Source organism: Pinus tabuliformis, chromosome 4_2 (assembly GCF_031772625.1).
Source record: "Pinus tabuliformis cultivar Carrire ecotype Pingquan chromosome 4_2, CPIR1, whole genome shotgun sequence".
In the NCBI taxonomy this organism is placed as follows: domain Eukaryota; kingdom Viridiplantae; phylum Streptophyta; class Pinopsida; order Pinales; family Pinaceae; genus Pinus; species Pinus tabuliformis.
In genome coordinates, this window is record NC_142304.1 from 723,491,705 (window position 1) to 723,508,866 (window position 17,162).

Here is a 17,162-nt window from a genome sequence, read left to right on the forward strand (position 1 = left end):
TTCTTCCATTATTTATTGTGCTCAACTTTACACGCCTCTTCAAAATGATCAGACTCACCTTCATTAGTTAATAAAATATAGTTTGAATGATGATACCTTTGTGAAGGCTTATGAGGCCTAAAAGATTTGTGAACGAACTGTGGTGGTGCGTTATCAGTTTGAGTCTCCTTTAAATGTTCATGTAAGATTCCTTCTTCTTGGTGTTCATAATTTTCCACTTTCTATCCTTCCTTCTCTTGAATTTGTTGTCCATTTTCTTGCATTGGTGGGATTTTTTCATGCTGCTCTTCAAACGAGTCAATAATGTTTTTGACCTCCAACTCACCTACAAACCTCTTAAACATTTATGACTCACTAAATATAACATCCCTACTTCTAATAACTTTATGTTTGACTGGATCCCATAGAATATAACCAAATTATTCAACAGCATATCCCGGAAAAATGCATTTCATAGATTTACCATCTAGCTTAGTTCTATTTTCTTTAGGAATATGTACAAATGCTTCACATACAAATATTTTCAAATGAGAATAATTCAACTTCTTACTAGTGAAAACTTCATCAAGAATGGCTCCATCCAAGGCTGTAGTAGGAGATCGATTTATAAGGTAACAAGTTATCCTTACTATTTTTTCCCAAAAATGCTTCTCCAAACCAGAATTCAGCAACATAATACTCACTTTCTCCATAATGGCATGATTCATCTTTTCTAGAATACCATTCTATTGAGGAGTACCAGACACATTCTTCTCATGCTTTGTGCCAAAAGTATTGCAATATTCCTTGAATGCTTTTGAGCAATATTATCCACCATTATTTGTTCTTAGGCACTTGAGAAATTTGTTAGTCTTTCTTTCAACAACAACATGGAATTTTTGAAATATTTCAAACACTTCACTTTTACTTTTCATAGGGTAGGCCTAAACCTTCTTAGATGCATCATCTATAAATGTTGCAAAATACCATGCTCCTCCTAATGACTTAATGTTAACAGACACAAACACATATGGCATATCAATTCTAGCATTTTTTTATTCCTGTCATGGCCTCCTCTAAGGAATGAAACCCTTTTTGGTTGACCTTATATAAAATGCTCACAAAGATCAAGATAGTAGGATTTCAAACCTGGCAGTAAATTTTTACCAATGAGGATTTTTAAGCCCTTCTCACTCATGTGACCTAAACACTTATGCAACAGATCTGCTAAACCTCTTTCTTTTGTGACAACAACCAAATATGATTTTCTTATCATTGCCTTCAATGTATATAATGTTCCTGTCTTGTGTCCTCTGGCCACGACCAATTCTCCTTTGCCGATTTTCCAACCTCCTTTTACAAAACTTGTGAAATATCCTTCATCATCCAGTCGTCCCATAGAGATCAAACTCATATGAATTTCTGGTACGCGCCTGACCTCTTTCAACAATATATCGTGTCCATCCTTCATCCTGATTTGGACATCTCCCACTCCAACAATACTGCAAAAATTATTGTTCCCCAAATGCACTCTACCATAATCACCAGGATTATATACAACAAAATTATCTTTGCATGGGGTTACATGGTGAGATTCCCCAGAGTCAAGGATACAATCAAATCTATTGCTAGATGTATATAAATGTGCATTCTCTACTAGAACAATAAATAACACATCACCATTTGTGACTACAATAATAGTCTCACCTTCATTTGTGTTGGATGACTTGTGATTTGTGTTGGCCGGTTTCTGATCCATTTTTCCTTTCTTCTAGACTTGACACTCTTTCTTCATGTGCCCAAGTTTGCTACAATGAAAGTAGATGAGCCTTCCCCTCCTTTATTTTGATCGGCCTCTCGATCTTGATCGCTCTTGTCAGCCTCGATCAGTTCTCCTACCACGATCAACTAGAGCTAGAGCTTCACCTCCCTGGTTTTCCACAATTGACTTGTGTCGTAGCTCCTCATTCATTAAACTGTAGTTGACATCACCAAACTTCAGGGTCCCTACAAGTGTTGAAGTGTTCATGGCTACAATTAAATTTTCCAAGTTGTCTAGCATAGAACGCATTAACAAAATAGCTCTAATTTCATCATATATAATTATTTAACAAAGGCAAGCTGACTAGTAATAATATTGAATTCATTCAAGTGCTCTGCAACTAAAGCACCCTCCTTCATCTTGAGATTATAAATTTTCTTCATTAATAACATTTTTTGATGTCGTGTTCTTCTCATATAGATCATGGAGCTTCTTCCATAATTATTCTACCATCTTTTCTCCGAACACATTGAAATACACATTCTTTCCTAGATATTGGAAAATTATAGCAATCGTTTTCTATCCAGTTTATTCCATTCTTCATCTGTCATCAATGAGGGTTTCTTTGCTACACCCTCAATCAGAAAATACTGATCTTTTAAAATTAATATATCCTTCATCTGTGATTTCCATAGGGAAAAATTAGTCACGCTCAACTTCTCCATCTCATTTAATGTTTTTATCTCCATTCTAAATAAAATCCATGCCCCCAAAAAATATTAAGACTCCACTTACAAAGAAAAACTTTAATTATTACACTTTTTAAAATAAAGAGCCAAAAACCATCTCCTTTAAAAAAAATTATGATATAACAAAGATCACCGCTCTCTTTTTTTTAATATAATTTGTCACTGAGGAAAAATAGGTCACTCTTTAAATTCAATATCATGAAACTTTCCACATATATAATCATAGATTTAATGTTATTGATTTGAGGCTTTTGCGATCTATGATCTGTGTGTTCTTTTTCGAGGTCATCGCATTCATGTTTTTGGAATAATAACAATAATGTAAGATTTAATGTTATTTATATTTCTAATAAAATAATATATTATGCTCCTAGTTGCCCTTATTACTTCTTAGCATTAACTAAAATTAGTAACATTAAGAGATGTAAAAAGGAAATTACAATCCTCAAATCATTTGAGAATTAAAGAGTATATCCCCTCACGACATTCAAGATAACATACAAGGGAATTTACCAAAATAGTGTTTCCATACAACACCTTTCAATGCACCCTTCATGTAGTGATCCCACCCGAATTTGACCAACATACCTCTAATTTCTTGAGAGTAGGTTGTTGGCTAAAATCTCCATATGCTTCATCGAACTCCTTCACACTCACGTTTCTAACGAACAACCACAACCTCTGCTTAATAGGATTGAATGTGTGTGCAACTCACAAACACATCCCATGACACTCATGTATGTTGCAGGTCCTCCACTAAGACTCAACACTCTAAGAACATCTGCCAAGGATCAAATTGATGACGAATTCGTGAAAGAGACCAAGCATGTTGAGTATTGAACTGATGACGCACATGTATCCTCTCACCATAAGGCAACTCTCCCTTGACTTCAATACCAGTTGATGGGATTCAGAAGGGCACAAATAGAAGCAAAATCCTTTAATTGAGAGACAATATTAGAGAACTAAAACAATACTCAATGGAGAACAAAAATCACAGACTTTTATTACATTGCAGGCCTTGTATTTCTTACATTGCTTAGGCTGAGGCAAGAGTACATATTTATAGATTATCCAAGGCTCTATGAACATGTTTTCTGCATGTGCACAAGGCAGTGTCTAGAAGTCGGTGGGCAGTTGAGTTGTTGCCAGAATACGACATGGGCGGTGGGTGTCAGGAGAGTCGGTGTCGGAAGGTGTTGGCTTCATTGGGTTTCACATTAAACACATTTTAACTTATAGAGTTTCAAAAGTATCTTAGAAAAACACCTTCTCACAAACCATTTGATATTCCATAAAGTTGTAGTCTAACTTATAAACGAAATAGCCTTTTTCACCAAAATTCGGCGATACAATTTCAAGATTTCTTGTTGTTTAAAATACATTTTTGAATGCATAAATAGATTCAACACCCTAAAAAACCATAGGGCACTCTAATTATGCAGATTAAACAATTTAAACTCGTGATTTTGAGACATCTTTCGGTAAAAATCACATTGCAGAAATTTTGTCGACACATTTCGAACCATCCAGTGTGGTTCATCGTCATGACAAGATGAAGAATTAGATCTAGGCACTAGATTAAATAGAGATGACATCAAGAAGAGAAATCCAACTCAAATGGTTAGATTAAAACAACATATCTATTTAATCTGGTGCCTAGATCTAATTCTTCATCTTGTCTTGATGATGAACCACACTAGATGGTTTGAAAAGCGTCGACAAAATTGATGCAATGTGATTTTTACCGAAATATGTCTCAAAATTAAGATATGGATCACAGAAGTCTAAATTCATAAATTTAAACTCATGTTTTTAAAAATCTCTTTCGAATTTTGATTAAAATTAACCAGAAAAAATATCCTTAAAAAGGCTATTTCGTCTAGACTACGCTTTTGATAAATATTCTTTTAAACTTTTTAAATCATGAAAAAGTAATTATGTATTCACCCTAGAACCTATTTAAGTTGAACTTCGCAATGAATGGGTGACCTCTGAGTTAATCTTAGAGTTGTAGTGACCACAAGGAATTCATTTGAAATGAATCGAATTTATACGTACCAAAAATATATTACGTAGAACGCGTTGTGCATTATTATAGCTACTGTAGGCATGGTATAATGCATTCAGTTTTACCTTTGACTAGGTATTAGTTTGTCTTTGACTAAAAAATTGTGACGTTTATCCATAGTTTAACATTAAGAATTCAATTTTTATTATTTTTTGTTATTATTGAAATTTATTTATTTGTAATGTGATTGGTTGAGGTCTTATTATGGGTATTTTAGCAACTTCCATCTCTATTAGTTACTAGTTTTTGGTATTTTGTTTTATTTCCTTTTAATTCAAGGTTTTGATTTTTTCTTTGTCTTTTTTTTTATTATTATTTTTTCATGAATTATAGTTTTTTCACAATAATTTCAATTTAAAGTGACTTATTATTATATCAAAAAAACATATTTTAATAAATTTAATTATAGACAATTACTTATATTAATAAAAATAAAACACACATATATCTATATCTTTTAATATAAACAATATCAGTTAATCATATTTCTTAATTTTTTGTGATAGTATTCAACAATATAATATTTTATTAGTTGTATTATTTTTGTGATGAAATCTTTGTTTTTATTATTTTTTGTTTCATTAAGCTATATTTAAACTAAACTGCAAGTACTAACTGCTATATAATCTTTGTTTTAATTCTATATACAAAATAAAAGAAATTCACTTATTAAATATTTAAGATTAAATATACCCTAAAATTTCCAAAAATATGTTACATACAAAAACGTTGCGCATTTTTTAATTTTATATGGAAAATAAAAGAAATTCACATTGTAAATATTTAAGATTAGATACACCCTAAGCATTACATGTGACCCATGATTTTTAAATTCGAATTTCTGTAAGACGATATCATAGATCAAATCTGAGCTTACATCTCCCCATGGGACCACCAAAATCTAAGTTGTTAGCAAGAAAATGGTATAAAAAATAAAAATTATGCTTCACGTTGTAGAGACATTTTTCATCAAGTTTGATTACTATGTTGATGATAATGTTATATATTATTTAATTAATAATATAATTTTAAATTATATTTTTAAATAATGATAAATTCTTGGACAAGTAAAGTTTTAATTGTTATGAAATTAAAATATATTTATTTATGACGCATTGCTTTAAAATCTATACAGTAATATGAATAATGAAAGTGGTTGGCTCGACAAAATCAAACATGGAATCTCATACTTTTCCTTATATGCCGATAAAAGAATGCCGATCAATGATAGACCATTTATTATAAAATAAAGAAGTTGAGAAATCTGATAATGAAAAGTGGATATGGTCGTACGTTTAAATCTATACATTTGTTCCGATAGGGAAATCGATGCCGTTGGTCCCTTGGAAAGGACATCAAATTGTAATTATTATATTTCCCAAAGTTATGGGTAATTACACTTTCATTTAAAGCTCGAGAATGATCTAGTATGACTTGGATTTGAAGTTTTAAAGTAAAATAGTCTATTTCTGAAATTTAGATTTTCGTATATATTTTTGGGTATTTATTCAGTTAAAGTTATTAGTTTATTTAAAAAATTGAAAATATGATAATTTTCTTTCCTCAAAGATTTCAAACCAAAAAATCAGTTCCATCAATGTTCCCAACTAAAATAGCAAAAATATGTGCTTCTTGTAAACAAACATCAACCCACAATGGATTGGCACCATGGAATCTCGTCTGATGGAGTGCAAAAGACGTGACCCCTCTAGCCCCAGACCGACGCCTTGGAATCTCGTCCAATGGAGTGCAAAAGATGTGACCCCTCCCGCCCCGGGCAGAGCGCGGTCCATGGGTGGACGAACAAAAGGATGTGAGGGGGTAGGAAGGGATAAGCTATGGCGTGGGACATCGTATAGGCTGCCAAATGTGTTCATATAGGAAAGGTCAAAAGAACTTCCAAAATTTTCGATAGGAAAAATCCACTAATCCAAAAAGTATGAATAAGAAACTGCAGTCGAAAATGGTGGGGAGGAATCAACAGAAAATGGGACAGCAAGTTGAAGTCAAGCAATCAGAAGTGGCAAGTCGACTAGAAACTAGTCAACAACAGAAACTCCCTTTACAATGTTGGGGTTGTGAAGAACCCCATTATTTCAAAAATCATCCTCACTGAATTCACACTAAGCAGGTTGCTAACTTTCAAAAAGTCTTCATGGTAGGAGACTTGGCCAAAAGTACTCTACGGATTAACACAACCTTGGACAATGCCCCGGCTAAATATCAACTTATAATGATAGAAATTGAAGGTAAATTGTTTAAACATTATTTTTCCATTTTAATTGATCCAGGTGCAAGTTTGAGTTACATATTCCAAAACTAGTAGAATTGTGTAATTTACAAAAAATGAGATTTAAAACCCCTTGGTTGGTACAATTGGCTACTGGAGCCAAATGAAGGGTGACTGCTAAGGTGGAAAATTGCTCCCTTGAGGCAGCTGGACAACAAATTGTAGCAGATTTAAATATTTTACCTTTAGGTGCATATGATGTATTGGTTGGAATGGATTGGTTGGAGAAACATTGGTCGATAGTAAATTGCAAAGAGAAAACTGTAAGTTTCCTTGGAGAGGATGGTGAAACGCAAGAAATTCAAGGAATTAAGAGATCTATTAAACTATGACCTATTACCACTAATCAATTGCAAAGATGAATTTAAAAAGACTGCCAAATCTATACAGTGCAGGTAGGTTATACAAATTCTAAAGAAAAAATAACCACTTTGGAGGATGTACCAATTATTCATGAATTTGTTGATGTTTTCCCAGAGGAAATACCTAGGCTGCCACCTAAGGGAAACATTGATTTCACCATAGAGTTAATTCTGGGTGAAACCCCAGTATCAATGACGCCATATCATATGAGTGTACCTGAATTAACAAAACTCAAAATTCAACTACAAGAAATTCTTGATAAAAGTTATATATACCCAACTCTGTCACCTTGGGGATACCTTGTAGTACTTGTGTGGAAGAAAGATGGTACATTGCGGTTGTGCATTGATTATAGATAGCTAAACAAGCTAACTATTAAGAATAAATACTCGCTACCAAGGATTGATGATTTGTTTGATCAAGTTAAAGGGGCAAGGGTGTTTTCAAAAATTGACTTAAGGTTTCGTTATCATCAAATACAAATTAAGGAGGAGGATATTTGTAAGATAGCATTCCAAACTCGATACAGACACTATGAGTTTGTAGTGTTACCCTTTGGGCTTACCAATGCCCCTGCCACGTTTATGAGTTTGATGAATGGTATATTCCATCCTTATTTAAACAAATTTGTCCTAATATTTATTGACGATATTCTCATATACTCTAAGAATTTAGAGGACCATGAAAAGCACTTGAGAATCGTACTGCAAACTTTACGGGATAACCAGCTATATGCTAAATACAGTAAGTGTGATTTCTACAAGAATCAGATTCAGTATTTGTGACACATTATATCATCAGAAGGAATAGTCGTAGATCCCAAAAATATCAAAACCATCATGGAATGGCTTGTCCCCAGGAATGTTGCAGACATTCGGTCCTTCATGGGGTTAGCTGGATACTATCGTCGATTTATTGAAGGATTTTCTAAAACTACCTATCCGATTACCTCCCTGCAAAAGAAAGGAAAGGATTTCAAGTGGACAACAGAATGTCAACAAAGTTTTGAACACTTGAAGCAATTACTAACTTCTGCCCTGTTTTAAATGTCGCGGATCCGGAGAAAGAATTCACTATATGTATTGATGCTTGCAAGGAAGGTGTTGGAGGGGCGTTGATGTAGGATGGAAAGGTCATCGATTACAAATCCTGTAAATTAAAGAATCATGGGCAGTGATATTTTGCCTATGATTTGGAACTAACTGCAGTGGTGCATGCTTTAAAGGTATGGTGACATTACTTACTGGGTAAGAAATTCTTTTTAATGACAGATCACAGTAGTTTAACGAATTTCTTTAGCCAACCTCATTTAAACGCTCATAAAGCTAGATGGACTACTTTTCTGAGTGAATTTGACTTTGATATAAAGCATATTAAAGGAAAGGAGAACTGAGTGGCTGATGCGCTGAGTAGAAATTTATACTGCATATATGAAATTAGGTACAGTCAGGTGGAATTAAAATTTCTAGAGAAAATTGAAGAAGCTGCCCACGATGACCTTGAATATAAGTTTTTATGGCAGCAAGTTAGTCAAGCACAGAAGTTGGGAAAGCAATCTGATTATGGTTTAAATAGTGATGGATTACTAACCTTTAAGGGTAGAATATATGTTCCTAACCAGATTTATGTTAAGCAATTTATGCTGGATGAGTTTCACAGAAGCCTGTACACTGCTCACTTCGGATACCAAAAACTGTTCTCGAAAATTACAAAGAATTACTTTTGGCCAGGAATGAGGAGGGATATCACCAAATGCTTGGCTAAATGCTTAGAGTGCTAGCAAGTTAAGGCATAATATCAACGTCTTGTTAGGTTTCTCCATCTCCTCACCATTCCGGAATGGAAATGGGATACCATTACATTGGATTTTATAACAAGAGTGCCTAAATCCAGGAAACTAAATGACTCCATCATGGTAGTGGTTGATAAGTTAAGTAAAACAACTCACTTTATACTGGTAAAATCCATGTATAAAACAATTGAAATTACAATGAAAGAAATATTTCGGATGCATGGTATACCAAGAGTGGTGATCTCAGATAGGGATGTAAAATTTACATTTGTTTTTTGGAAAGCCATGTTCACAGGACTGGGGACTCAAATCTAGTTTAGCACCACATATCACCCTCAAACTGATGGACAAACTGAGTGGGTGAATCAAGTGCTACAGGATATGTTAATAATGTATGTAATGAAGCAACCAACTAAGTGGGAAGAGTATCTCCAATTAGTTGAGTTTTCTTATAACAATGGTCATCACGAATCCTTGGGAATGAGCCCCTTTGAAGTACTATATTGATCCGAACTTAAACAGGAACACAAAAACTTATAGATATAATCATAAACATAGAGATGCAGCAGAAAAACACTTCATTTCATTACTACAAAAATATTGAACTATGCTTACAAACAAAATGGAAATAGGATAGCTCGGGTGATAGTAGCTTATCTCTGAGAAGATATGTGGAGGCTCATGTTTCTGAATTGTGTTACAATAAGGATCAAGGGCCTATTTACTATTGGAAAACATGAGAAAACCCTAAACAACCAAAACCGTAACCCTAGGGGATGTAACACCAGGAATTTTTGGGCCCTGTTGGGGTTAGTTAGGCATCGAACTTCCCGGGGTCATAACTTGGTCATATTATCTCCGTTTGGTGCGTACGATACCTTGTTGGAAAGGTCTCGCTGAGTACTCCATGTTTCATTGCAAGCCCCTTTCTATAGCCATGCGCTTGCCGCGAGCCCCAAAAAAACGCCATTTAGGGGGTCAAAATTGCTCCAGAAGTTGAGGACCCGAAAAAATGCTAAAAATAACAAATGTTGAAATGAACAAAGAAACAGATGAAACTGACTGGGGGGTCTAGAGAGAATAGACAAGTGGCAACCAATATCCACTTGGATCATTCCTCCCCCCTTAAGAAGCAATGGTCCCCATTTTGTGCAAAGCCTCCATGAGGTGAGAAAATCTCTGTTGACCCTAGTCCCTGGTAAACCACTTGCTTTGGTGAAGGAGTTGTCCTGCTTTGACAACTCGATATAGTTGTATCTTTTGTTGCCGAGTGTTCTTGATCTGTGTGTCCAGGATATGATCAATTGTGGCCTATTCCTTGCAGTTCGAGTTGAGCTTTGTTAGTGACTCGATATAGTTGTATCTTTTGTTGCCGAGTGTTCTTGATCTGTGTGTCCAGGATATGATCAATTGTGGCCTATTCCTTGCAGTTCGAGTTGAGCTCTGTTAGTGTGAGTTGTTCTGCAATGTCAGTTGTGTCCAACAATAATGGAAAGTATGATCAAAGATAATCTACATTAAACACTAAGTGCACACATAATTTCGAGCAAACTTTTTTTTTGTAAGACGAGATTCATATTACATCTTTGAGAAGAAAATGGTATTAAAAACAAAAATCATACTTCACGTTGTTGACATAATTTTCATTATGTTTAATTACTATGTTGTTAATTATTTAATGAATAATATATTTTTAAGCTATACTTTTTAAATACGGTTAAATTCTTTAACGATTTAAGCTTTATTAAAATACGGTTAAATTCTTTAACGATTTAAGCTTTATTATTATTAAATTAAAATGCATTGATCTATGACGCATTGCTTTAACATCTAGAATAATGTGAATAATGAGAGTGGCAGGCTACAGAATCAAACATGGAATCTCATACTTTTCCCTATATGCCGAAAACTGAAGGTCGACCAACAGAAGAGAAATCTTATAATGAAAACTAGATATAGTTGTACGTCTATCATTATGCTTTTGTTGCGCGATGGAAAGAGGTGTAGTTGGTGGTCCCATGGACGTACATCAAAGTGTATTTATTATATTTCCCAAAGTTGCTTGTAATGATAGTATACATCTCATTTAAAGCTATGGAATGGTTTAGCATGACTTGGACTTCAAGATTTCTTCTTCGCTGTTTAAAGTAAAGCACTCCATTTTCAATTATTATTATTTTTGGGTATTTATTTTAACATGATAAGCCAGCCCAAATTATTCATTTCCCGTGAATTCTGATGAAAGGTGAATATCATGCACCTTTTAGAAATCGAAAGCATAGCAAATTTTCCATCCGAAAGGATTCCAACCCAAAAGGAATCCTTCACATCAATGTTCCCAACTAAAATGACAAAAATATATAATTGTTGCCCAAAAAAAATATCAACCCACAATGGATGAGCACGACGGAATCCCGTCCGACGGAGTGCAAAAGACGTGACCCGCTCCTGCCCCGGGCAGAGCGCGGTCCCCGGTAGACGCAGAGAAAGACGTGAGGGGCAGGAAGTGACAATCGTATATGTGCCCTCCGAGTCACTTCAAACGTCATCCTAGTTACGCATATCTATCAATATCCGTAGAGTTATAGTTCTATTAATGTAGGGGTAGTATAGGTTAATTTTTAAATTTAATCAAATATAAAATTTAATTGATAACATATATTGTGTTATATATATATATATATATTTTTAATTAAGAGACCTAGAATCAATTTTTGTAGCTACTTCTATATGAAGACAGGATTGGGGAATCCACCCCTTTAGCTCCTGCCACAGCAGGTCATTGTACTCAATGAGATTTGAACTTCGGTCTGTCGAGCTTCACTTAAATAACTTACCGTCAAACCATACATCACTATACTATACTATACTACGTCATATATTAATAAAATTATAACTCTACAAATATGGGTTGACCACACTGAGACTGGATCAGAGGAGTTATCGTATTGAATGGTATTAACGTTGGAGATGGAAGCTGCTTTTCTATGAGCGAGGCAGGGTTACAACGACTCCCAAACCTGTTGGCGGTTGTAGGCAGCACGAAATGCCCTCTGTTTTCCGATGACGACTTCTATGTATTGTCATACTATTTTTATTTATGTTAAATAAATTTTTTAGTGTAGTTGATAGAAAATTGACAAACTGAGTTATATTAATCTTTTAAATTTTATAAATAAGCAAATTGATAATTTTTTAAAAATAATGATGTTTTTTTAATTAAATAAATTAATTAAAAAAATATGATATGAATAAGTATTATGAAATGAGTTATAAATTTTTTAGTATGTGATATTGATAAGTTATGATATTGACGTATGATTGTAATTTCCATAATAAAATATGGATGAAGTTTTATGGTTAAAAATATTGCTATATGTTTTTTAAAATGTATATATGTTTAACTTAAATGTTATTTCTGCGAGTGAGGCGAAGGCTACAACGACTCCCAACCTTGTTGGTGGCTATAGGCAGCACGAAGTGCCCTCTACTTTTCGATAACGACTTCTATGTATTATTATACTATTGTTATTTATGTTAAATAAATCTTTTAGTGCAGTTGATAGAAAATAGACAAACTTTGAGTTATATTAATCTTTTAGATTTTATAAATAAGAAAATTGATAATTTTTTTAAAATAATGATGTTTTTTTAATTAAATTGATTAATTAATAAAATATGATATGAATAAGTGTTATAAAATGAGTTATAATTTGTTTAGCATGTGGTATTGATAAGTAATGATATTGACCCATGATATTGTAATCTCCATAATAAAATATGGATGAAGCTTCATGGTTAAAAATATTGCTATATGTTTTTAAAAATGTATATATGTTTAACTTAAATGTTATTTCTTTTTATGATTAATAATAATAATAATAATAATAGAAGAAAATAAAATTATAATTTAATAGAATTTTTTATGATTTTTTTAATACTAAATAATTTTTTATGCTTATATTGGATTGATGTCTATGGGCATTTACTAGCTATTTAATTTATATAAATATACTATTATATATAAGAATTGAAATTTTGTGAAAAATAATAGAATTTTTCCTAGTTAATTTTAACTAAATTTGGGCAGAGAATTTTTTTAAAAAACTCGAATTTAAGTTGTTTAATCTTTAAAATTCAGGTGCCCCAAAGATTTTTCAGGCTTCGAATTCATTTCTGCATTCAACATGTATTTTAAATAACAAATAATCACAATCTTGTTTGAAATTGTCTGGCCTTATTGCCATAAAAAAGACCATTCCATTTATAAGTTGGACTACCCACACACACATATATATCGATCTAAAGAGCCTAAAAAACTTTTGAAATTAAAATATGTTTTTTTTATTATTAAGTTAATTATTGATTTAAATATTATAATTATATATAATTTAAAATTAAATATGTACATAGAGGCATCTCTCATTATATGAAGTATTATGTAAAAATTGAGATTCAAAATTCAAATTAGCATGAGTCAAACGAAATAAAGGAATATATATATATATATATATATATATATATATATATATATATAATTTTTTTAAGATCTAAATAGCAATAATAATAGTGATCATTTATATTTATGCAAACTAACATTACATTTATTTATTAAATTCCAAAAAAGATAATAAAATATTATTTTTTGATTCAAAAAAGTAATATATGAGAAAAATTTATGTTTATTTTTAATTTTTTTTAGTGTATAATGTTTTATTTTTTTGTGTTTGAAGTATTCTCAGCTTTATATTCATTTTAAATTTATGAGAATTTATTTTTATTTTTATTTTAACAGCAACCAAATTTGTTTCATTCAAAATAAATATTATTTTATAGGAATAATTGCATGAAAAAATATAATTTTCATTGGTCAATATTAGCTAATTTAATAGTGGTTAATTAGCAAATCTTGTAGCCTTGCTTTGGGAGGAACTAATAAATTAAGAAGTGAAGTAGATAAATTAATTGCTTGGTCACGCACATGGATTTGTATAAATTTTAGTGGGTAGTAACCAGTAGTAAGTGTGAGATGCTTATCCACATGGCATTATTTTGTGAGATACTTATCTAAATGTTTGAAAAATATTTTTTGAAATAATATTAAAAATAAATATTTAATTTTCAAAGTTAACATTATAAATTGCATTGAACAATATTAAACTAATAGTAGTGAAGAAGTAAATTAATTATTGGAATTCTACATTAGCAACTATTAATAATGTTATTTTTTTAAACTTCATTAAATTAAAAAAATTTGTTTTTAATATTAATCATTGTATAATAATATTTTCTATTTTTTTATTATAATTTTTCATTTAACTTTTCCATAGGGTCTGGGATAGATGGTGATTGGGTGGCTTGTTGAAGCACTCTTAGATGTTTGGGTGACATGTAAAAGCATTTTTAGATGTTAAGTCATTTGTTCAAGTCCTTGCTCCATTGGGTGTTATTCTTTGACATGACCATGAATGTTGAACTTACAAAAAATAATCCATTCAAATTTAAACGTAATAATATTTTATTTTAACATGTTTTATTTTTCAAAATAATGATGATAATGATGTTTAATGCCCACTAAGACCAATATGGAGATCAATTGAGATTCTTTAATATTCTATTCCTATAACTTAAAATAAGGGAGAGAAACTTTCCTAGTGCACTATAATTTTGTTGACTTAACAAGTCAAGAAGGTCGGCAGTGTGGTGGAGATTTTGAAAATTAGAACAAAAGTGAGTAAGAATTAGGTACTCCAAAAATGCTTTTATCTCTAACCCTAGCAGTGTTGTAAAGGTGACAGACTCTTTAGTCCCAAAATATATTAGGGATTGACAAATTCCCAATTTCACTTAAAACTTTATCAGAATTAATTCATATCAAAATAATATTTATTTTTGAGTAAAATTATTATAAATATTATTACCAAACTTTATAATTATATAAAAAAATACAAAATTTAAAATCTCAAAAATAAATTTCTGATGTGTTAAAATGTGAATACATTGTAAATATGGGTAAATGAAAAGTTAATAAAAATATTGATAACCACGTTGCTTTGATATAATATACTCTGTGCGTATGATATTTAAAAAATATGATAAAATCTTTATTAGAATTTATTAACATCTTTAAATTATGGAAATGTATTTAGTTGTCCCTCATTTCTGCGAAATTTCACGGAGCGTGACGATCAAGACGTTTAAACTTTAAACTTCCACTTATCTTTTAACTGCTTAAAATCGTGTCACATCAGAGTTCGATGATGAAACGTTTAAACCGCACCATGATGCAACAAGGAAATGGTTCCGCAGTACCGTTTATTGATATGATTGACTTAAAAATTGACATCTACCAATGATTCCAATATTGAAACAGGAGGATTGGCATCCACGAGGAGTCATACCTGCCGGCTGCAAGCTTCGATGCTATTATTTGTAATCTTCGCTCCGATTCTTCAACTCCCTTTGGCATGTGAAAGACTCTTCCGACTAAAAAAAGCTATATAAGTATATAGCTTCCTCTGAGTTGCTATGCATGGTTACATATAGCCAATCCCCCTGTTGTCTCCTATCTTATGCGCTTTGTTAGCCACATCGGCTGTTATAGCAGGAAGAACAGTTCTTCGCTGCAGCCGAATAATCACCACCCTTGTGTTCCGTGTTCGAATCTCTAGGCCGTCTTTCAATCATGTCTAATACGCTCAGAAAGCGCTGTCGCGAGCCGGAGGTTCTGCTGGACTCCAATGAGGTCCGGGAGTTCAAACGCTTCAATGGCGAAGAAACGGATCTGTTTCGTCATTTCCCGCTACTAGACAAAACCCTAGCAGAAGAACAAGCAGCCTGCTGCGAGGATGTCGTCTGTGGTGTCATGAGAAGCCTGGAGGAAGAGATCAGCGCGACATGTTCCACATTTTATGCCCCCATCTCGGCGGATAATTCCTCTGCTTCCAATATTTCTCGCGGCTACGAGAGCCAAACACTAGTTTCGGATATTGATCTGTGTTACCTCCTAGAGGCTTCAGACGATGATCTCGGTATCCCTTCGGGCCCCGTTCTGGATTTTAAGGATGCGGTTTGTCAATTTCCCAAGGAAATCTTGAGCGCCGAGGGTTTGTCCGAGAACCCGCATCAGAAATTCCAGGGTGAAAATTGGGACTTCAAAAACGAGTTTGAAAACTATCAACAGTTTGCAGTGTATGAAGATTCGTGGGTTGCGAGCGAGATGCAGGATTATATAAACAGAGATTTTGTCAGCCAAGACGTGTTTTTGGACGGAGATTTTTCTACGGCATGGACATTTGAAAGCGCTGGCTGGATGTAATCAACCCGACGTTCCTAATAGAAAATCGGGGGCACTGCCCACAATACATTTTCCAGAATTGTTGCAAACTCGTTTTTATATATTGATTGCAGAAGATATTTTAACATCACCATTTGCTTGATTCACGCGGCCGTAACTTTGGTCTGCCCAGCTGATAGGGAAGAATATCAGTGTGTAAGCCGAATGCCGGTTACTGCACTCAGCTCAGGCAGCAGTCTTGGGCGAACTCTCTTTGCCTTTTCCTCAGCGCGAGGCCAATGGAACGCTACCATATTACGCAGAAAATTAATGTAAATGGGACAATGCGTCATAGTTTTCATGTTGTGAGATTCAATTTCTCAGGTTTGTGTACACATGTTGCTAAGGGAACATGGTGGAAAGTAGAAATAAGTTATTAAGGGGATAAATATAAGTATTTTTGGTTTCAATATTTGAATGTTTCCCTGCTCTCTATCAATTGTTTTTTCAATACTAAAAAACGCTTTCCTTTTTATTAAAAAAAGAAAGCACATTCTCTTAGAATCCATACAAAAGTGCCTTGTTTGAGGCATATACTCTTTTCCACACATTTTAACAGAGTTTTTCATAAAAACCATACCAAAATCTTGTTTCGCATATTCTGCCTATCATATTTATTCGAGAAAATCTATGTTCAATTTATCCACAAAACTAGAATGAGTTTTTCATAAAAACCATACCAAAATCTTGTTTCGCATATTCTGCCTATCATATTTATTCGAGAAAATCTATGTTCAATTTATCCACAAAACTAGAATTTCAAAAGAATTTATGTTCAATTTATGAGCAAAATTAGAATTTAGTTCCTTCATATAGTAAC

At 32.9% G+C, this 17,162-nt stretch overlaps 1 protein-coding gene across 1 annotated transcript; it reads left to right on the forward strand.

Moving 5' to 3' along the window:
* The first annotated feature begins 15,440 nt into the window (after nucleotides 1-15,440).
* Nucleotides 15,441-16,721, forward strand: LOC149171608 (uncharacterized). The gene has a single exon (XM_089427525.1). The coding sequence runs from the start codon at nucleotides 15,692-15,694 to the stop codon at nucleotides 16,322-16,324; it is 633 nt and encodes a 210-aa protein (XP_089283651.1). The 5' UTR covers nucleotides 15,441-15,691; the 3' UTR covers nucleotides 16,325-16,721.
* The last annotated feature ends 441 nt before the right edge of the window (nucleotides 16,722-17,162 follow it).

What these genes read in the sequence shown, in the direction of transcription:
- LOC149171608 (XM_089427525.1), top strand. Translation starts at nt 15,692, where the DNA reads ATGTCTAATACGCTCAGAAAGCGCTGTCGCGAGCCGGAGGTTCTGCTG.